At 36.2% G+C, this 22,982-nt stretch overlaps 1 protein-coding gene across 2 annotated transcripts in view; it reads left to right on the top strand.

The window, feature by feature from the left end:
- ERBB4 (erb-b2 receptor tyrosine kinase 4) overlaps positions 1–22,982 on the top strand; it is a gene marked incomplete at both ends in the record, with an annotated part of 1,087,596 nt that overhangs the window by 795,384 nt on the left and 269,230 nt on the right. For both annotated transcript variants that reach the window (XM_081313989.1, XM_081313990.1), the window contains 3 exons: positions 7,608–7,726; positions 10,843–10,984; positions 19,290–19,403. In XM_081313989.1, the coding sequence (XP_081170115.1) occupies positions 7,608–7,726; positions 10,843–10,984; positions 19,290–19,403 (375 nt within the window). The remainder of the gene's footprint in view (positions 1–7,607; positions 7,727–10,842; positions 10,985–19,289; positions 19,404–22,982) is intronic.

Below are 22,982 nucleotides of genomic sequence, written 5' to 3'. Positions count from 1 at the left end.
AGGTTTCTCAAGAGACAAATAAGATGGTCTGGTACTCCCATCTCTTTAAGAACTTGCCACAGTTTGTTATGATCCACACAATCAAAGGCTTTAGCATAGTCAATGAAGCAGAAGTAGATGTTTTTTTGGAACTCTCTAGCTTTCTCCATGATCCAGCATATGTTGGCAATTTGATCTCTACTTCCTCTGCCTCTTTGAAATCCTGCCTGTACTTCTGGTAGTTCTCGTTCCACATACTGCTGGAGTCTATCTTGTAGGATTTTAAGCATAACTTTACTAGCATGAGAAATGAGTGCAATGGTGCGATAGTTTGAACATTCTTTGGCACTGCCTTTCTTTGGAATTGGAATGTAAACTGATCTTTTCCAATCCTGTGGCCACTGCTGAGTTGTCCAAATTTGCTGGCAAATTGAGCATAGCACTTTTACTGCATCGTCTTTTAAGATTTTGAACAGCTCAGCTGGAATACTGTCACCTCACTAGCTTTGTTGTTGCTCAGCTTTTCTAAGGCCCACTTCACTTCACATTCTAGGATGTCTGGCTCGAGGTCAGTGACCACCTCATTGTGATTATCAGGGACGTTAAGCTCATTCTTGTATAGTTCTTCTGTGTAATTTTGCCACCTCTTCTTAATCTCTTCTGCCTCTGTTAGGTCCCTGCTGTTTTGGTCCTTTATCATGCCCATTTTTGCATTAAACGTTCCCTTCATCTCTCCAATTTTCTTGAAAAGATCTCTGGTCCTCCCTATTCTATTGTTTTCTTCTATTTCTTTGCACTGTTCATTGAAGAAGGCATTCTTATCTCTTCTAGCTATTCTCTGGAATTCTGCATTCAATTGGGAGTATCTTTCTTTTTCTTCCTTGCCTTTTGCTTCCCTCCTTTCCTCAGCTTTTTGCAAAGCTTCCTCTGACAGCCATTTTGCTTTCTTGCATTTCTTTTTCTTTGGGATGGTTTTGGATGCTACCTGTTGTACAATGTTGCGAACCTCTGTCCAGAGTTCTTCAGGCACTCTGTCTATCAAATCTAATTCCTTAAATCTATTTGTCACCTCTACTGTATATTCAACCGGGATATGATTTAATTCATACCTGAGTGGCCTAGTGCTTTTCCCTACTTTCTTCAGTTTAAGCCTAAACTTTGCAATGAGAAGCTCATGGTCTGAGCCACAGTCAACTCCTGGTCTTGTTTTTACTGACTGTATAGAGGTTCTCCATCTTTGGCTGCAGAGTACATAGTCAGACTGGTTTCCGTGTTGACCGTCTGGTGATGTCCATGTGTAGAGCCATCTCTTGCGTTGTTGGAAAAGAGTGTTTGCTATGACCATCGTATTCTGTTGACAAAATTCTATCAACCTGTGCCCTGCTTCATTTTGTACTCCAAGGCCAAACTTGCCTGTTATTCCAGTTATCTTTTGGCTTCCTACTTTAGCATTCCAATCCGCCATGATGATAAGGACATCATTTTTTGGTGTTAGTTCTATAAGGTGCTATAGGGCTTCATAGAACTGGTCAATTTCATCCTCTTCAGCACTGGTGGTTGGGGCATAGACTTGGACTACTGTGATATTGAATGGTTTGCCTTGGATTCGAACTGAGATCATTCTGTCATTTTGAGGATTGTATCCCAGTATTGCTTTTCCTACTCTTTTATTGACTACGAAGGCTACTCCATTTCTTCTGAGGGATTCTTGCCCGCAGTAGTATACCTGATGGTCATCTGAATTAAATTCACCCATTCCTGTCCATTTTAGTTCACTGATACCTAAGATGTCGATGTTCAGTCTTGTCATCTCTTGTTTGACCACGTCCAGCTTTCCTTGATTCATGGATCTTACATTCCAGGTTCCTATGGAGAAAAAATATTTACAGCATCAGACGTTCCTTTCACCATCAGACACATCCACAGCTGAGCGTCCTTTCAGCTTTGGCCCAGTCGCTTCATTCTTTCTGGCGCTACTAGTACTAGCCCTCTGCTCTTCCCCAGTAGCATATTGGACGCCTTCCAACCTGAGGGGCTCATCTTCCAGCGTCATATCATTTTGCCTTTTGGTACTGTCCATAGGGTTTTCATGGCAAAGATACTGGAGTGGGTTGCCATTTCCTTCTCCAGTGGATCACGTTTTGTCAGAACTCTCTGCTATGACCTGTCCGTCTTGGGTGGCCCTGCATGGCATAGCTCATAGTTTCATTGAATTACGCAAGCCCCTTTGCCATGACAAGGCAGTAATCCATGAAGGGGATTCTTAGATATAGGCATTTTTATGTGAATTTCAAGACAAGGAAGAGAGAACTTTCCAAGGGTGTTCTCAAAGTGCTAACTATGTCAGATGGTGGCCACAGTACTGCGGTTGAAGTTCTGCCTGTTTTCATGTGCTACGCATGACCATCATTTTGGCTGCAGATGTTCTGAACCAGCCCTCTTCTCGCAACCCCTATTCGAAAAGAAGAGACTGGAAAGCGTCCAAGGCTAAAAGGCTTCTGCCAAGATTTAATTACGCAGTTAACAAAAACACTAGAGCTTGTCTTCTCAAGCGGAAAAGTTGCTTTCAGCAACCAGCCCCTCCCCAAACACTCCTTTTATAGAGAGCTCAGGGCGTGGTCTCCCTGTGCCTCCTCCCGAGGAGTCCTGCAGCCTTTCTTTGTTTGTTCCTGCTTGACTGCCTCCTGCGTCGGGCGTCCTTGAACAGGGCCAGCTGTGGGTCATCTTCCTCCGCACTCTCGGGCTCACGCAGCTGAGAAGAGGTCCCCGGCTGAGGACTCTGCAAAGCCTCCAAACCATCATCAGCCGGTTCGTTTCCCTCCTCCAAACCATCATCAGCCGGTTCGTTTCCCTCCTCCCCCTCAGAGTCATCCGATACATCAGAGCCGGCTGTCGGACCCACAGGCTGGCCCTGAGTCACAACAGCAGATACCCCAGGGACTTACTGTCATAATTCAATTGTAAATGGACAGGAATGAAAGCCTGTTTCTTAATACAAACCCTTACGGAATAAGAGGAAATAATTCATGTTAATTCATTAATACAAACATTAATGAGAGTTTCTAGTAAGAATGCTCCCAGTTCTGTAATCTTGTAAACCTGACTACTAGGTTTAGCTATAAATAGGTTATGAAAAGTATGAAGTTTGACTCTGAATTTTATTCAAAGGATGCATTTCTGTGAGAGGAGTTATTTAAAAAGCCTTGTTGCAGTTAAACATTATTACCTGTTATTGTATATTTCTCTGTCTTCCATTTTTAATATTTAAAATTATATCAGAGTGAATTTAGCTTTCATGTTTACTTCCCTAATGATATTTGCTCACTGTACTTTTATCTGTACCCCTATCTTTATATTTATCAATATGTCATAAGAGCCAATTACATATTTTGAATGTCATAAAACATGTAACTGAAATCTACTTTTCTGGGATTTTATCTCATGTGAATCAATATCTAGTGTAATATATTAAACTATAGGAACAAAAATACTGATTGAATCATAGAAGAGATACAGGTTCTGCCCAGAGGATTTACAGCCTCTTTCCAGCCTTAAATTTGTTTGCCAAAAAGCAAGTTCTACTAAAACCATGCTTCTAAACAAATGTGCATAAAACTGAACACTGATTTTCATTTTATGTCTTGCAAATGAGAGGCAGTGATGAATAAACAGAAGAATCTGACCATGGAGAGCTTACCTAAATAGTCTAGCCTATTCTGAGTTTTATTTACACCAAATAAAACTCAGAACTAAAACATTACATTGAAATCTGATCTATAATTACTTGCTTCTCTTTTAAGGTTTTTATGATTGTACAGTTCAGGACAAAATTCTAAATTCAGGATGGGGGCCAGAATAAAGAAAGACACAAGCTGAATAAAAGAAAACCTAACTGCTTGAATGAGATAGCTGACTGATCAACTGAGCTCAGTTTGGGGGTTTGATTTGACCTTTAAAACCATAAATACTCCTTATTCTTGTGAGTGTTCCATCTAATATCTGATGTAAGATTTGCAGATGTCTCTCAGGAAACCAGATGGCATGCAAATCAAATGAAGCTGACTTTTAGAAGCAGGTGAAAGAATTCTTACTGCATCAGATTTTAATAATTTGATTCCCCCACCATCACCCTGAAGCTGTCTACATTTCTTTTATTGTGTTAACCAGTTTTATTTATTTCATTTCATTTTATTATTTTTACGTTATTTTATTTTATTTTATTATTTTAGTAAACTGGTACATATTTTGGCAGAGATTTCCTTGAACAGGGTATGCTTGATAAACAATGGATGTGTCATTGGGAGACCTTGAGGATGCACCTGATTAGAATTGCTAAGGATATTATTAAACCTAAAACTGTCTATGCTAGAGTCAAGTATTTTTGCTAGCAAAAATAAAGTAATCCTCAGTAAACTTTAAAAAAAATTGTGCGTTTTAGAACATTCACTTTTGAAGATTTTTTAAATGTAATTAATCATTGAAGATTGTAACATTTTAAAACTGGTTTGAGTGTTCTGAAAGTTTTATCTAATAAATTACTTTGAAGATTGCCATCTGCTTGCTGATTATATTTACAGATTTCAAAAAGCAGGAATGTTTAAGCTGTATGTCTCTTATGAATAGGTTATCATAGGACTCAATGACACCTGCCTCCCTGATAGTAAGATAGCCAATTAGCTTGATATTTCATAGGACTGTGCATTTGATTTTTGGAGTGGATTTTCATTTTATCAATTGGTGATTGTAATCCACAGATGTTTTTAAAATTAGAATCTTTGTAAGATTATATCTTACCAGGGTGAAGAAACACAAAAGTAAGGAATTGGAAATAAAATCAGAGTACTCAACAATTAAATTTGAAATTTCTTATTGGTAGGGGTAAAACTGCAATACTCGCATAAGCAAACAGTCAAATTTTATTTCAAGTATTTCTTAAGTATTATATAACCAGTGTCACTTGATGTAATAGATGTAAATATAACATGCTTCAAAGTTTAAATTAATTCTGTACCTTAAAAGTAAATCTAACACAGAATTTAATTTACTTGGAAGCCATTTTTAAACAACAAGTTGACATGGTGTAATACATTGTGTTTCAGAGATGGGTCCTTACCTAAACAGAGAAACAGAATGACCATAGATGGACTGTGAAAGGGAGCAACTTCCAATTTCCTGTTGACTTCCCCCAAGTTTACTAATGGGAAGCTGGCAAGAAATCTTCCTTCCTTCCTATGCTTTGCTACTGTGCTGTCCACTGTTCATGATTTTATATTCTAAAAAAGTTAGAGTTTAATAGCAATTTTCAGGTTTTTTTTTAGCAATTCAATATACTTAGTTATATATAATCTTAAATTTAATGAAATATTGTAAAACATTGTTTTATTATATTTATAAAAGTTTTGTAAGTAGTTCTATTTTATCCTTTTTTGTCTTTTTCCTTTTCTTTTTATATAATTTCCTAAAATATTCATTAAAATATTTTAGATTAATGGAAGCTATTAGCTATAACCTAAAATGAGTGTTGTGCATATTAATAAAATAAAGCACAATTAACACAAATTTATACATTTTTGTTTCAATTTTATTATGCTTGCATATTAAAATATCTTTTTCAGGTTTTATCAATGTGTGCATTAAGTCTGATTACAAATATATAAAAATGTACAAAAAAGGTAAAGGAGTAAAATAACATACCAAATAGCCTGTGCATAATTATCTGAACATTTTATTTTATTTTATTTTATTTTTTATTTTTTATTTATATTTTATTTATTTGCGGTCACAGACCAAAGTACAAGTGCAACAAAAGAAAAACATGGGGAAAGTAAAATCATAGACAATTGGACACCAGAAGCCTTGGTTGAAGGGAATTACAATGTTCTCCTCTAATAGTTACAGCTCTTTAAAAAAATTTAGAAACCTGAGAAGTTATGTATGAGGAGCCATCCCCTAAACAATATAAGACCAAATTACTAGCATTGGGACCAGAAGGGTCTATTTCAAGGAGAGACAGTAATTTAGTTCTGCCTGCGTTATACATAGGGCAGTATAAAAAGACATGCTCCACAGTTTCAACCTCAGCTCTATCACAGGGGCATAGTCGCTCGCTAATCGGGAGCCTCTTAAATCGCCCGTCGAGTAGTGCTGAGGGCAAGACATTGAAATGGGCTAGGGAGAAGACTCTTCTATATTTGGGGATGGTTAGAGTGTAGAAGTATGAAGCCATCCTCAGTCCATAATTATTAGATTGGCTGAAGATCAGAGGGGAGCAGGTTTTGTTAGCTCTGGCTCTTAAATATTGCAAATCTATGTCCACAATCCATTGGACTACCCTAGACTGGGTGTCCTTGAGGCCATAATCTCCCAAGGCATCCCCCGTAAAACCTAGCAAGTGGAGTTTCTTCGTCGGCTCCCTCTCCCAACGAGAGGTATGAGGGTCAGCAAACACCAGGGAGAGGTAGCTATCAGGGACTGCCAAAAAGAGCACCCAAAACCACCATTTAAAGGTGTTGATCCACACCATGCATTCGACTGATCAAATGCCCAGTTCCAGGTACATCGGAGCAAAGCCAACACAGGGAGGGAGACCCAGAAGTTTCCTAAGAAAAACAGCCTGGGTTCATTATCTGAACATAATTCTACAATAAAAAGTAAAAATGGATCATTTATAATTCACCAGTTTTACACTGAATATTAGACAAAGTTGAAGCCAACACAAAAACTGAGGAGAAATTTAGAATCATATTATTCTTGAACACTTAATTAGTTCAATGCAAATTCAATTCAAATGTAATTGAATTCAGTTCAGATGTAATTCAGTTCAGCTGAATTTTAAAAGGTTAATTTCTTGCTAGTTTCTTATTTCCTTATCTGTTGTGTTAGTATGTTTCTCTCAGTATTAAAAATAATAATAGGATTTCTTATAAATGCATAATTGCAATTTAAACATCCAAAGAAATAACAGATCAAGAAACAAATAGATTGTTATACTTTCTTTTGAACCAATCTGCTTCTCATCCTGGAAACGTCATATCTTGCTTGCTCTGGCTTAAGAGTTTGACCCTGGAGTTAGGACCAAATGCAGTAGCAATGGCAGAGAAGAGAACAGTTTGCAAGAAAGTAGCTTTCAACAATGTTTTTAAATGATCTTTCTTTTTAATTTTTTTGTATATTGTTTGTCACTTTTTTTAAAAAAAAAAGAGAACTAAGAGTCTACCTCTCTCTGATATAAATTGTTGGAAAAGATGCTCCATTCCCACAAGTGCTTGTACATTAGTGATTAGATTAGGAAATATCTAATACCTTCATTTCACCACCACAGCTCTCTATATAATATGGGAGTATATAATTAAGATAAATAAATGCATTTCATTATCATTTTAATGAACTTCTCCAGGAACTCCAGTCGTAATGATAATCCCCACCTCTACATTTTCTCCCTCTTTAGTTGAAAAGATATTTGCTTTAGTGTTCACCTTTTTTTTTCCTGCCAGTTCATCAAATTATCGGTATCTGTAGAAATGCCCCTCGTCAGTTCTTGCCACTTTGTTTTCTCAGACCATTTGCAGCCTAGGCCATGTTTCCCAATTTCTCCTCTGATCTGTGTGCTCTTCTTCTGTTCCCTGTAGTAACAAAAGTGGTGTGTGCAGAGCAGTGTGATGGCCGATGTTATGGGCGTTCTGTCAGCGAATGTTGTCATCGAGAATGTGCAGGAGGCTGTTCCGGACCCAAAGACACTGACTGCTTTGTAGGTTTCAGAAGTCTTTCTTTCATATCACTTTGTTCATTGTGGTATTTTATTCCAAGACATTTTTAAATATGTTTTGGACTTCTATTATGTTGCATATAGCATGTAAGATATCCACCAGACATCTTAGCATTCATGTTTTCTATTATGTTCCTGTTACTTACCAACTTATTTCACCCATTAAAACATTTATAAAATTTGCAACTAGAGATTGGAGTCATTTATATGCTAATTGGTGAGAATATCATCTTAAGTGAAAATGCATTATTTACTTGCCTAAAATTAATAGATTACAGATGTGGGTAATCCATCTAGACCTTTGGTTTTAAATGAAAGATAATACACCCATCAAAAATAACTTCAGTCATGTTTCCCTAAGAACAATCTACCCAAGGAGGCAACTTCTATTTCTTCCTTCATGGTCTGTCTTCTATTTGAGCCAGCTTCTGATTTCTGCCCCAAGATACCAAGAGGAAAACATTGTTGTACTTATGTCCATGCTTCAGATGCTTGGGCTCATTGGAGCAGACATTATGTCATGGGGACAGCAATCTTTTTCTGATTACCCTGGTGGACTTTTGAATAAAATATTCCATTTTTCAGTCTTCACAAGGAATTCTCTGCTGTGAAGGGTGGTATTAGGTATTGTGAGATGTAAAAAGTATGAAATCTATAAGAATCCTGTCATTTTATTTTATTGTTGGGCAGGTCTTCCTAAATTCCATTATATGTGTGAGTTTTTGAGTGAAGACCATATGCACTTTAGCTTTACGTCATTTTACTCCTCCTATGGTCAATTTTTTTGTGGCTCTTAATAAAGGTGCTTTAATTCTATTATTTCATTATTATTTCATTAAACATATCTTTATATTTCACTGCAGGGGGTTTGCTTGCAAAGGGAGCATAAAATATAACCACTACCATAATAATAATAATGATTAAAATATTTTTGGCAACATTTGAAGATGGAGAACCAGTTGAGTACATATTTGAGAAATTTGAATTAGGAACTGCTCAGGGGAAGAAAACAATAATTATTTAGTTCCAGAGCTAAAGTTAAAGTGGAAAAATCAAATTCAAAGATGGATTTGCAGATATATATTTCAGGTTGGGGCTTGAATTGCAGAGCATAAATTTGGAGATTATTTCAGAAGATGACATTTAAGGCAGAATTTCTTTCTGCTCTGAAGGAAAGTATTATCTCTAACCAAAATCTGCCATTCACTGGCATCACTTTACCATGCAATTCGAACTCTTTGTTTCACTCTACCAACAAATACTTGATTAAAATCAGAAATGAGAAAACATGGAAGAATGAGTAATATGTCACTTTGGTTAGTGTAAAGCATGTAGCTAGGAAAGGTGGTGGAATTTACTATCCCATTCTATATATAAGAAGGGTACATGGCCCGGCACACCTTGATTTCCACCTTGGAAAGACTGCCTGACCAAAGAGAAAGAAACCCTGTCTGTCACAACTGTGCAGCTTTCACTCTGCTGCCCCAAATGGTATGAAGCTGAATCTGGATGAAAGTACCTAAAATGATGAACCAAAAAGAGTTGAGGAAAGACAGTTCTCTTCCTTTGGCCAGCATGTGTATATACAGCATTGTGGGCTACTTCTGCTGACTGCAGGCTCCTTGCAGTTTGGCAGTTGGATTCTCACCTGCTCAAGGTCGACTCAGCCTTCCATTCTTCTGAGGACCCAGGTTGTTGCAGGCTAGATAGAAAACCTCTTAGAGAGGGCTGTAAAGCACTGTGAAGCGGTATATAAGTCTAAGTGCTATTGCTATTTTAAAGCTGTCCTCAAAGATAAAAACCTTGTGGTGAATACATTAAAGTTAAATGGAATATGATACTAGGAGCAAAATGGCAGTTTATCAACTGGGTATTGTAAAAAATGTAAGTGTAAAGTGTAAAAGTCTGCATGTTTTTTTTCCAGAAGAAAAATAGCTTTCAGGAACTAATTTAACAATGTTAGATCTGTAAAACCATCTGGTAGAACCTTAACTTTCTCCCAGTGATAGTTACCAGATCCTGCCTTTGCATGTGTATCTTTTCTTTTTTTCAGGCCAGGAGAGATCCAGTTATAGGCATTGTGCTTTCCACAATTGTGCATAAGGGTGGGCTATTTGACCCAAATAGCCCACCCTTATGCCTGAAACATTCAGGCATCTGAATAAACAAACTGAGTTTCTTCTTGAACCCAGAACAGGCGGATTAATCTACAATGAACTTGAATTCATTGTAGCTTTTTTTGTGTCTGTGGCCTGGAAAAGGCAACTAAGCAACACTTGATAGCAGGCAAGAGACAGATCCTGAGCTGTTGCTGGATCAGTTATCTTCAGTTCAGCTGAAGGGGCTGTCAGATACAGGTTCAACAAGGTTTTGTAGCCATAAACATTTTTTTTTTAAAAAAAATAGTTTTTCATTACGCAGTCTCTGTGCAATTTGTTGCAATGAAAAATTTATCTATTATTGTCTGGAAAGACAATGATAGATAACAATAATGGAATTAGTAGAAAGAAATAAGTGAATGATGTTATATATTAATTAACAATATTTCAACATAATGAATTAAGACATGTTCTAACATAGACTGCTTTTTTTTACCCTATAATACTCTGCTGTGAAAATTGCTAGATAAGACACTCATCTGTCTTTCTCTGTGTGCTGGTAGGTATTTGTTTACCATGAGCAAAGCAAAGAAGCGTGTATCTCTGCAGCTCTACTGTTTCAGCAGATTTACTCACAAAGAATTCTCACAAAGAACAGTGAGAGTTGAAATTAAAGTGAATGTAAATAGGTTTCCAGTTTTTTTGTGCCTTCCTTCATCAGTTTGACATTTAGTCTTGCTAACTTAAGATGTCTTTCATCATAACATTTTTTTTGCTTTTGTCCAGTGTTCATCTAATGTCCATCTAAACAGCATTGGCATTTACCTTTTGCATATTAATCTGATACAAGTATTGCTCTCTTCACTGCCTTCTTTATAAGTTCTTTCTATCTAGTGTTGCTAATAGCCAAACAAGGTTGTAGTCAGATTTTACTTTAACATGTCAGTTCATTAAATACCAATGAAAACTCTGAGAACACTGCTATTTTTTCACTTCCAGGCTTGTATGAATTTTAATGACAGTGGCGCCTGTGTCACACAATGCCCACAGACTTCAGTCTACAATCCTGCTACATTTCAGATGGAAACCAACCGAGATGGCAAATATACTTATGGTGCTTTTTGTGTCAAAAAGTGTCCACGTAAGTTACAGCAGGGTTATTTTTTTTCTCAATAAAACACCTTTATTTTAAAATTCCATTTTCCATACTTAAATTATTGCAGCAAAGTTAAATATGAAATTGCAGTATTAATTTTAATTAATAGTTTTAATTTGAAAATTTAAAACCAGTGGTTTTATTTTGAATGTATACATTATTCCAAGAATAGCACTGTTGAGGAGCTGACATTTTAATAAGACCTTTTGCTTAAGAACTAAAATTGTCTTAAGTATTATGGGTTTTATAGTCAAAATTTCAGGTTATCTCCATCTAGTAAGATACAAGAACTGCATGACCAAGGTCAGATTTGAAGCACTTCCTAACATTTTCTTTTCCTTAAAAGGCTTCATTTTTATTTTCCATAAAGCATAAGTGAAAATTATGTTTATGTTTGCCCTTTCTTGGAATTTTGAAGTGTGATCTGGTAATAAATCACAAATTTATCACTATTCAAGAGGGCTCACAATTTTGGTGTTAGAATTGTGTACCCTATTTTACATAATGAATACATTCTGGGATTAACATACTCTGGGTATGCTGGGATTTGTCCATGGAAAACCTGCAGCTGCATCATAATATGGATGAATCCCAGTTCTTCTATTGGTGTTAAGTTAAGGCTTGGTCTGGGCCAGGAGATAATATTGTCTCCTGCAAGTGAGATGCCACAATATACTAGATTGGAATCATTTTGCCTCCTCAAGGACAAGGAAAACCTATCAAGTGCAGTGAGATAGATCAGAAATGTACCTTGAATTATTTGTTTCAGCCAAAACCTGAAATAACAAAATCTCATACACATCCAAGCATTAGCCAAGCAAAGGCATTTGAAGTTGAATGAAAGAAATGGAGTATGGCTTTCAGAAACTTTGACCGAATGGCTTCTAAATTATGATCATCTGTAACATGCTGAATATCTCACACAGGAATTTTTTTTTACCTTAGCTTTAAATGATGCATTATTTATTGTGGTGAGCAAATCTACTAGTCTCCCACACCATAGTTGTATGTGCTTTTGCTCAAATACAGAGGTAGTTGATAATGCATGTATTACTACATTGCCCATTGCACCATCCATGGTGCCTGGCATTCATAAACCCAGTTAACAAAACTTTAGTTTTCTTTCTGATCAAGAAATTACAATCTTTTTTTCTGTAAAACTTAACTAGGACAACGATTGCAAAGATTCATGCAATAATTATGGCCTGCAGAAGCTGGCTGATATCCCGTTCTCATTATTGTTTCAGAGCTTTTGCTGTTGTTGTTGTGTATTTCAAATTTTATATTTGTGTTTTATTGCTATTTCTACATTTTAAATTCTGTATTTTGTATTGTTGATCTGAGACTTTAAATAGATTCTGAAAAGTATACTCTCAGAAATTCTGAGTTTGCTGAGAAGCCCCTTCCTGTTTAATTGTATTCATCTTACTTCTTTTAGTGGAAAAACCCATCTGGAATCGAAACATCCTTGTATATTAGATGCAGTCATATGTAGAAATGTTAACATGTTGGGAAGATCTACTTTAGTCAAGGATGAGGCAATCTTTAAATTCCCAGGACCCACAAATTGCTTCTTATCATTCCAAGATGTCTCTTAACACCAGGATTACATTTCAATTTCTGAAATGTTATATTAAACAAAAATCCAGAAGTACTTTCAGCATGTATAGAGTGTGTTTCAATTTCTACTATAATGCCACTGTAGCCTACACAACCCAAATTTAAATTCTGAATACATACATACATACATACATACATACATACATACATACATACATACATACATATTCAGGCAAGAATGGACAGTTTTAACACTGTAACAGTTTTAATTACTCATCCTGTCCACAAAAACTAAGCCCTTAACCCAGTTATGATGACAAAACAATCTCAATATTTGTTCTTTAAAACTTCTAAAGGAATAGAGTATATGGTATATGGTCATAAAGCATGGTGTCACATGACCACATTGCTTAGTGATGGACAGTCCTGGTACTCCTATTGTTAATCAAATCCCACCAGTCTTTAGGCAAGAATCCACACCAATTCAAGCCTTTCTCAGCTTGGTTTCCTCATAGCCCCAAGTCTTAGTAAGGTAAGGGTCTCCCTGGACATCAAGTCCCTCCTACTTTCCTATCTCATAAGTCCAGATAGTTTGCAAAACACCCAAATTTTAATCATCTGACCACAGGGTCACTGCAACACTATAACTTTGGTTCAGCGCCACTGTAACTTTGAAACATCTCTGAATGAATGGTTATAACTTGAGGATTCCCTGTATTCTGTTTCATATTTGCTGTATGGCCCACCCAAGATGTGGAGCAACTGAGACCAGTTTAAATTGAGGGTTCTCTCCGATGCCAGTCACTGGTTTTAATCTGCCCACTGCCAGGAGTTTGATCCTGACCGGCTCAAGGTTGACTCAGTATTCTATCCTTCTGAGGACCTGGATTGTTTTGAGCAATATGCTAACATTTGTAAATCACTTAGAGAATTCTGTAAAGCACAATGAAGCAGTATGTAAGTCTATGTGCCAGTGCTATTGCAATGTTTCTCTCACTATAAGTGTATGTTACTAGACTGGCAAGTTCCCAAAGGTAGATAGGCAGGCAGGTAGATGTGCAGGAAGGAGGTTGTGTGTCATTCACCATTTTAAGTGTGATGCCTTCATCTCCATCCAGAACATTAAGCCACTAAGCTGCATTGGTATTAAAAATGAAGCTCGGTGGAGAAATTTGAATAGATGACAGTGCAAGTTAGAGACCAAATTCTGCCTCGGAGGAATTAAACACCACCCCAGTTTACCCCATTCATCTCTGGCTTTGGAGGTGGGGGTGCCAGGTGGAGCATAACCTTACAAAATGAGATCAGATTTTGAACTGCAGAAGCTTCCTTGTTTGAAGCTGAGGTTTCTGCTCCCATAACTAGAAGTGCAAATTTATCTCAGGATGAAGATCTGTCTGTTTAGTGCTTGTCTGTTATGCAGCAGATACAATAAAAAGGTATGAGTAGATAATGTTAGTTAGTCTATTAGAGAAAGTTGGCAGTATGAATTAGTGGGAGCTGCACAATGAGGGGGCAACCTGACCAACCTATTCCCTTTTTTTTTTTACAAATCTCTGAAATACACACATTCCAGGGCTTTGCTACCAGGCATAATACATTTAAACCACTGATGTTTTTTTTTTAACTTCTGGCTTTCAGCCAAAAGCTATTACTTGCTTCTGTCACAGGCTAAGTATTTTTTTTTTAATCTGCTCTGAGGCAATTCCCCAAAGTGTGAATAGCCAGGTGATAATGGCCAGCCTAGACCTGATAAAATGTTTCAGTGGAACTGAAACTGATTAGGCTCAGGCCTCAATGCTAACAAAAAAGAAAAAAGAAAAAGAGAAGATTTAGGGCAACCTTTCTCAACCTTTCCCAAGCAAAATATATCAGTGGGGGGAGTGGAAGTTCGTCAGTGTATGACTGGGGTGTCAAACTGCTGGCCCATGGGCTGGATGCGTCACACCAAAACCCCACCACCCCATTGCCGGCAATGAGAAAAAAGTCACGATACGTTGCGACACGTCACGTGACATTGCAAGTTTGATACCTGTGCTGTAGGAAGTCACTAGGATTGTACAATATGTGAACAGAGAAAAAGAGTCAGCTTTAAGGAATGGCAGGAGTGTGCTCAAAAGAACATTCTGAAACATCTTTTGGGCATCAGATCTGAAGCATTGCATATCCTTAATTGGATGTGTGGTACATCATGAGTCAACAATTTTTGATCCAGTGTAGTTGAAACTTACAGAATGGGGCCAAAATCTGGGACCCATGACACCTGAGGCTTCATTTTCAACTCTCGGTGATAGTTTTCCAGCAACACTTGCAACCCCTCATTCCCTACCAACCCAGCAGCAGCCACTAACCTGCTTGCTGGGAAGGAAAGGAGAGGGGAAGGGAGCAAGGGAGGAAAAAAAAGGGAGGAACAGGGAGGAAGAAACCCTGCACACCATTTCTAGTTCATGCCAACCACACACCTGTTTCCCCCTCATGTGCCATTCTTCACTTGTTTTCCATGACTCACACATCACTTCTTGGGCACACTCCCTTCCCGTGGCACCTGTAACGCACCTTCATGCTCTATTCCTCATTCACATCCTCCAGGTGCCAGCTGGGAACCTAAGAATTATCCAAGTAGTTCTAATTAAATATAAGATTGTTTTAAAATAAATCCATAGTTGATATCATTCAAATATTAAGTTCTTATAGAAATGTTTCATCTTTTTGTTATTTCACTTAATGGGCCAACAACTATAGTAATGGGTGCCCATTATCTCTTACAAAATAAAAGTTTTTTTTCTATAATCAACCCAATTTGATTATTAGTTCTCCATATTTTGTAATTATTATCAAATTATTTTTCTTTAATTCTGCTATCCCTGAATATAGCCACATCTATAAAAATACTCTTCAATTATTTTTTATCTGTTGTGTTGTTACAATAAGTTTCTCAGAAAATCTCATAAACTTTAATATCATTTTTAACAATTATGCAACTGTACCTCATTGGGGAAACTTGGAAATTAAAATTTTGGCACAGATGCCAGTGCATCATAGCTAACCTGTCATGACGTTTATACAGTAGTAGCCAAAATTGTGGAAACCTTTTGGGAAAAGTGTACAGTAGAAATGCCACCTTTGGTTAAGTTTCCACCAATTTTTCTTCTAATTTCTTTATAACTGTAGTCTTGTTCATTTAATACTACTACTTTGCATTGCTTTCTGGGCAACCAGTCAACTCTTTGCACCATTACTTTAATTTTATTACATTTTACAGGCTCACTAAATGAAAGAACACATACACACACACACACACACAAAACACAACCAACTTGATAGCGATCACATAACACACTGGCAAATATCCTCCTCTCAGCTTCAGCACATGACATCAATAACTGAATTGTACTGACACCTGATTGGCTGTCTAAGCACTCATGCTCAGTGGCTACAATCAGATGAAGGAAAGCTACCTGATATCAACCTAAGCAAGTTGTGCTTCCTTTTTCTGGTTATTTGTCTATAACCTTTCATAGAATACAGTACAGATAATTGAACAAACTTTGTTGCATTACATTCTTGATTAAATTATCTTTCCATTATTATATAATTATATGGTATTACTCTAAAAAAAGTGGTGTTATTAGCCATCAAACCTCAAAAATACTCTTTTCCCAAAAAGTTTCCACAATTTTGGCCACTACCGTAGGCAATTTTGTTGCATCCATTGACTGATCACATAGTCTACAGTTTTATCTCATGTTTAACAAAAACTTTGTTTCCTACTCTTTTCAGCATGTTGAATCCTTGATTTAATTCCATGTTTGTATTTTTTTAAGCTGAAATTAGTCCCTGTATTTCCTTTTTGACCATGCCATCTTGTAACATGGCTATTCCTAGTCTTGTCCACTTTATTTTTTTTTTTAAATGTACTGTTTATGCAGTGGTTTCTAAATGGTTTTCTAGCAATTCAGTTTTACAGGTTTTGGGTTTTGTTTTGTTTTTTGCTTTTTGCTTTTGCTACTTTCAGGATTCTTAGGTTCCAGCTGATATCTGAATTTCCCTTGGTCACTGTGATAAGCATTTTCTCTTTGTTTGCCTGGAAATAAGCATTTAAACCACATTTTTCTTCAACTGCCTCTTTTACGTGCAGTAACACCCTCAAATTCTTCATGCTAAGTTTAATTGATTAACACCACCTCATAGATGCAATGCATACGCATTATCATCATTTTTTGAGGTTTTCTGATTTAATTTGTCCAATTTAGGCTGTGTCCTATATATACAAAATATACCAGCAATATATTTGATTATACAGTAGGTACTATCCATGTATTCATGACTTAGATTATATTTCAGCCATTTAACTTTGAATTTAGTATTTTTGCACTTGTTTTAACTGTCAATTTTTCTTTGGAATATTTTAACATCATTTTATCAATCAGATTTTGCTGCTTGTAAATTTTGGCAGTTTATTGGTATATAACGTGAAATTGTAGTTACTAATATACCAATTAGCAGCTTGGACATTGTTTATCACATTATGCCACATGATTGACATAATTGCTATATAGTTGCTTCCAAATGTACCATTGTTTTTGTTTTTCATTATTAAAATGTTCTATCAGTTGTCATATATTAATTAATGTTTCTACTTTTTAATATTTCACTAATGAAAATGTTAGGGACATCAGAAATTAAAGCCAAAATTAATGTATTTCTTCTCTTTCTTTTACGGAGAGTTTTTAAACTTTTTTTGCTTACTTTTAATCATTTGTGATGTAATAACCATGTCATTCATTTTCATTGAGCCAACATTCTTCTTAATCTCTTTCTTCCAAATTGTATTTTTATTATGGTCTTATGGGTTATTTTGGATAGCACTCCAAAATGTTAATGTTTCATCTTTATCAGGACAAACATTCTATCTTTGTAATATTTCACAGTAATGTTTTATAAAAACAACTGCTCATTGTTTGACACTGTTGATTTTTTAAAAATTGATTTAATCTAGTTTCATATCAGTTGTGTTTCAAATAGCTGTCACTCATTTTAATTCTTCTGAGATATTTTTAATCATTTTACTGCTAAGATTATAGCTTTTATGTAAACATTCCTTGATATTATTATTTTTCAATTTTGGTTTCCTTCAAATTCTTCTGATTGTTGATATCAGTTCATAATTTATTCAACTTTCTTTCAAAATGACTTTTCTCTTTTGGTGATTGATTTTGATGCTCTTTTACAGCATTCTAACTTTGATGTTAGTTGCTGTGCTATAAATTAGTTAAGTAAGATCAGCAGCCATTGTCTGTGGTTTGGTATGTTCTGCTACCAAATTTGTGAATTTTGATATTTCTTTTTTACTCATATTATTCAGTGGTGGAAGCTTTTCCCTATAGCTCAAGTTTTTTTTTATTGAAAAGTTTTACAATACAATACAATACAATACACAAAACATAAACTCCCTCCCTCCCCCTCCTCTCCCCCTTACCCTCCCTTACCCTCCCCCCCCAACTTCCCAGAGCTGTATACAGGGTATAGACTTTACAAACTTAAACTAAAATATGCTAACAAACTAAAAAAAAGACATTAAATTCTATCGCACTTTAACTCCCCTAAAACATAACTAAATTACTAACAAATAACAAATAACTAATAATACATCATATAAAACCAATACTTATTCAAATATTATGGGGGCATTTTGCTTACTAACTGAAATAAAATTATTTTAATAAAGTGTATTTTATATAAATTAAATTTTATTTTGATGGTTTCATTTTAAAATTGATTGCTAATATACTTACTGTTCAAAGCCTGCTGTAGTTTTTATTTTATGTGATGGTAAGTATTGATAGCTTCTAATGGATATACTACAGATATATTTTAAAATATTATTCTCATTTTAAAAAGTTACAGTGTCGATATGTCTTGGGAAATAAAAATTGTAAAGAATGTTAAATTATCAGTAAAGCATGAGAATGTGAACTTGCATTACATTTCAGAAAATAAAATAGAACATCACAAGAAAGAATATGTCAAGCACTAATATACGATGTAAAAAGATGTTGAGACTCTAGAAGGAGTACAGAGAAGAGCAACAAAGATGATTAGAGGACTGAAGGCTAAAACATGTTAGGAACGGCTGCTGGAATTGGGTATGTCTAGTTTAATGAAGAGAAGGACGAGGAGGGACATGATAGCAGTGTTCCAATATCTCAGGGGCTACCACAAAGAAGAGGGAGTCAAGCTATTTTCCAAAATGGCTGAAGGCAGGACAAGAAGAAGCAGATGGAAACTAATCAAGGAGAGAAGCAACCTAGAACAAAGGAGAAACTTCCTGACAGTTAGAACAATTAACCAGTGGAACAACCTGCCTCCAGAAGCGGTAAATGCTCCAACACTGGAAGTTTTTAAGAGACTGGACAGCCATTTGTCCGAAATGGTATAAGGTTTCCTGCCTGAGCAGGGGATTGGACCAGATGACCTCTAAGGTCCCTTCCAACTTTATTATTATTATTATTATTATTATTATTATTATTATTATTATTATTATTATTATTATTATTATTATTGTTGTTGTTGTTGTTGTTGTTGTTGTTGTTGTTGTTGTTGTTGTTGTTGTTGTTGTTTCCTGCTTCTTAACCTACTCTTTCTCTTTTGAAATGGAAGTTGGGACATTCATTATTTGCAGCTTGAGGCTGATTTTTTTCCCCATTGTTTTCCCCTCTATCTCTTTTAGACAACTTTGTGGTTGATATAAGCTCATGTGTACGTGCCTGTCCGAGTCCCAAGATGGAAGTAGAGGAAAATGGAATTAAGACATGTAAACCATGCACTGACATTTGTCCTAAAGGTAGGCTGCCTTTGTTTAAAAATCCTGTGTGGTTCAATAAATGGTAGTCTTGCAGCTGGAGTCCAAACCCAGTTTTGGTTTGATTAACTAAGGACAGCTATTTGATTATCTAAGGTAACTGTGGCAATCCTATGGAAACGTGGTTTCCCATAGTCCACTGAACACAGTCTTTAGTAGCTGGGGGTATTCTGGAATACCAGCTTGTAAGATGGAGTTGGTAGAGCCTGATCTCTGGAATAAGCTCCCAAGGAGTTGCTCCTTCATGTTTGCTTCTCCTTTTGGGGTTTGCAGTGTTATCTCCCACTTCTCCTTTTCCTCAAGCTCAAGAAAAAGCAATGAAACCAACAATGCATTGCACTGAGTATGCAATATTAAAGTTAGGGAGCAACTTTTTTATCAGAAAAAAGGCAAAAGTTCTTTTCCTTTCCCAAAATGTTTAGCCTTCCTCCCCATATTATAATTCCCTTCCAATGGTGCACTTTCAAGGGATTCAGCATCTGGTCCCTATCCACACATCTCTGCCACTGTCTTCACTTGTTTAGACATAAGATACTCTGGAGTATGAAAAAGTGTGCTTTAAGTGGTACCATTTATATACTCCAAACTGGATAGTTTCCCAGTTTCAAGACAACACCTGAGGAGAATGTGTGGCTAACTCTGTATATATGTAATGGATGAGTACATTTCCCTTACACATCTCCCAATATCTGCCAGTATGAAGGGGAAGGGTGGTGGGGGGAGAGAAGCAGGGCAGGTCTATGTGCCCCATTCTCTGCTCAGTTTGAAGACCTCATGTGTTTATGCAAACACATTCAGGATATTAAGGATATGTTTACTAAAGCATTTAACCTGAGCTTTAGTGTTCAGAGGCAGGGAAAATATTCTAGTATCAACATACCTCAAATATATAGTAATGCTGCTTACCACCATATCAGTTTCATCCAGTTTCTACAGAGCTGTGCATCTTAAATCTGTTCAAAGAGAAAACTTTGAACGTAGAAAACTACAGATAAAAACATTTGATTTATGTAGGTCAGAATGGGGACTGATTTTGTTCCTTTGTATGATTTAATGTCCATTATGAGCTTTCCTCTTGGTTAACACACTCTTTCAGATATCACATTTTCTATGTGGAGCTATGTTTGCATGCAAAAAATACAGGCACATCTGGCTAAATTATCATGCCATAACTTGTTCATGGTCCAGAGTTAAACATGATGTTTATTACTGAGATGCTGTTGATTGCAGATTCAAGAACACAGTAAATATAGCAGGTGTTGAGTTCAGACTCCCTCCTGGTTGATTTTGTGAAGTTATTAATAAAACACCTCAAAATTCTCGACTTCTTAGGCCTACAATTAGCCAGATGAAGACAATTTCTGAGGGGAATAAATACTCTGACTCTTCCAATCTTTCAGATTGTGATTATTATTTTCAGTAACCATTGCTTCCTCTAAGCCTTTATCTCATCATTTAGAAATACTGTAAAGATAATTCTCCTTTACAAAGCAGGGAAAGGCCTTAAAATATTCTCTAAATGTTTCCACCTAGCAGTTTCAACTATGAGAAACATGATTAAGAAATGGAAGGTACATGAAAGTCAGGGCAATATTAAGAAGACTAAAAGAAATGTCTGAAAACCAGCTAGATCTACAATAACAGAATCCACAAATCACTACAAATGTTTAGCTGACACTGGAGTAAATGTCCCCAATCCTTAGCATGTGTTCTTTTTATGAAATTGATTTGCATGCAATGGTTGTTTAGAAGGAAACCTTTTCTGCAACCACATACTAGAAGTCCAAAAGCAACACTAGAAAGACCCTCAGCTGGCCAAACAAAACTTTTGTTCTATCCAAATGGGGTATTACAAAAAACTGATAGAAAAGATACTCGACCTTTGCTCTTGCCATATTCTCAGTTCTTCCTTACTCTCTCCCTCTTTTTTCTTTCTCTACTTGTAAATTGCACATAAATACTAATGTAAGCATGGATTCAAATTGGTAGAAATTAGATACCTGAACAACTGGTTCTCTGTGTGGACACTGCTTCCAGAAGTCCATTCTGGGCTGCTGGAAGTGGCATCCATGCACTTCTGGCGGGCCATTCTGGGCCTGGGAGGCTTCCGTGGCTCAGAACAGAGTTCTGAAAGAGGCATCCATGCCCTTCCATGGGCCATTCTTGGCCTGGGAGGTCTCCGTGGCTGAAAACGGACTTCTGGAGGTGGCATCCACACACTTCCAGCGGTCCATTCTGGGCCTTGCAAAAAAGGGCTAGGGCTTCAGCCAGCTCACCAAAATCAACGAAAAATTAGGTACCAGTTCTGCCAAACTGGTGCAAACCAGCTGAATCCCACCACTGACTTTAACTTTGTAAAAATATATTTAACTTTGCAAGTGTAGAACTGCAGCCATTAAACAAGACATCATATGATTCTGACTGGCAACTTCACTTCTTGTTCTCCATTTATTCTGCCTGTTGTGAAGCTTGCAAATGATTGTCATGTGATTGTGGGACATTTTGACATTCATAAATGTACTGTACATCTGTTCCGAAGCACCTTAATGGCGATCACATGACCATGGGACATTACAACAGTTGTACGTATCAGGATTGGTCAAAAACCTGGGCATAATTATTTATTTATTTTTTAACTTTTGTACCTTGTATTTTTGATATTTATTGCCCTGAGTCCTTCGGGAGAAGGGCGGTATATAAATCAAATAAATCAAATCAAATCAAATCAAATCACTGTAACATCAAATGGTCAGCAGTCAGTAAAGTAAAAACTACTAGTACTGTATAAAGATTTCTTTGCTTTGCTTTGCTTTGCTTTGGGATTCATGCAAATGTATCATTTGATTAAGGATATGTAAACTTTACACACAGCTGTAACTCCATAGGAGGAACAATCAATTTTATGAGCCTTACCTGAAGATATGAGGGATTTGAGCCCTGTAACACTCTTTTTAGATTTATTGAATCAAATATTTCTTTTTTCCTCTCTCTGTGTAATGAGAAGCAAATCCTTTTTATTGTACAGGGTCAAATAATTCATTTTATAAACTATAAGAAAAGAAATAGGAATAAAAGCCTCAAGATACTTAAAATGTTTCTGGATTTTTAGTAAAGTAGTTTGAAGATCTTTATAGTTTCACCCATGTTTTTGTTGTTTTGATTGTATTAATAAAGATATCACCCAGCTATTGTTTTTTACAGGATTTTGAACATTAGTATTGCTCCATTGTGACTGTGAAAAGAGTTGTAGCTAGAAGGGTTCTATAGTGTATTTTTTTGCTTCATCTTGCATGGTTTGTATCTTTGCATAATATTTCTAGTACTGTTACTAAAAACACCTCTTTTATGGCAATACACAGTCATGTGTGCAAGTCAAGGCATTCTATAGATTGCCTTATAAAGCATTTCCTAACATAATTTGGTTTTATGTTATGCTCAGGGCTAAGCATGGATGAAATAGAGAAGAGGTTTTTTTTTTAGATTATTTATTTTGAAATGAAAGATAAAAGAACAAAAGATGGAGATTTATGTCTGAAGGCCCTGGAATATATGACTTCCAAA

Source organism: Vipera berus (assembly GCF_964194415.1).
Source record: "Vipera berus genome assembly, chromosome: 1".
Lineage (NCBI taxonomy): Eukaryota > Metazoa > Chordata > Lepidosauria > Squamata > Viperidae > Vipera > Vipera berus.
Note: the sequence above shows the minus strand (reverse complement) of the source record. Positions and strands in the feature narration are given on the sequence as shown.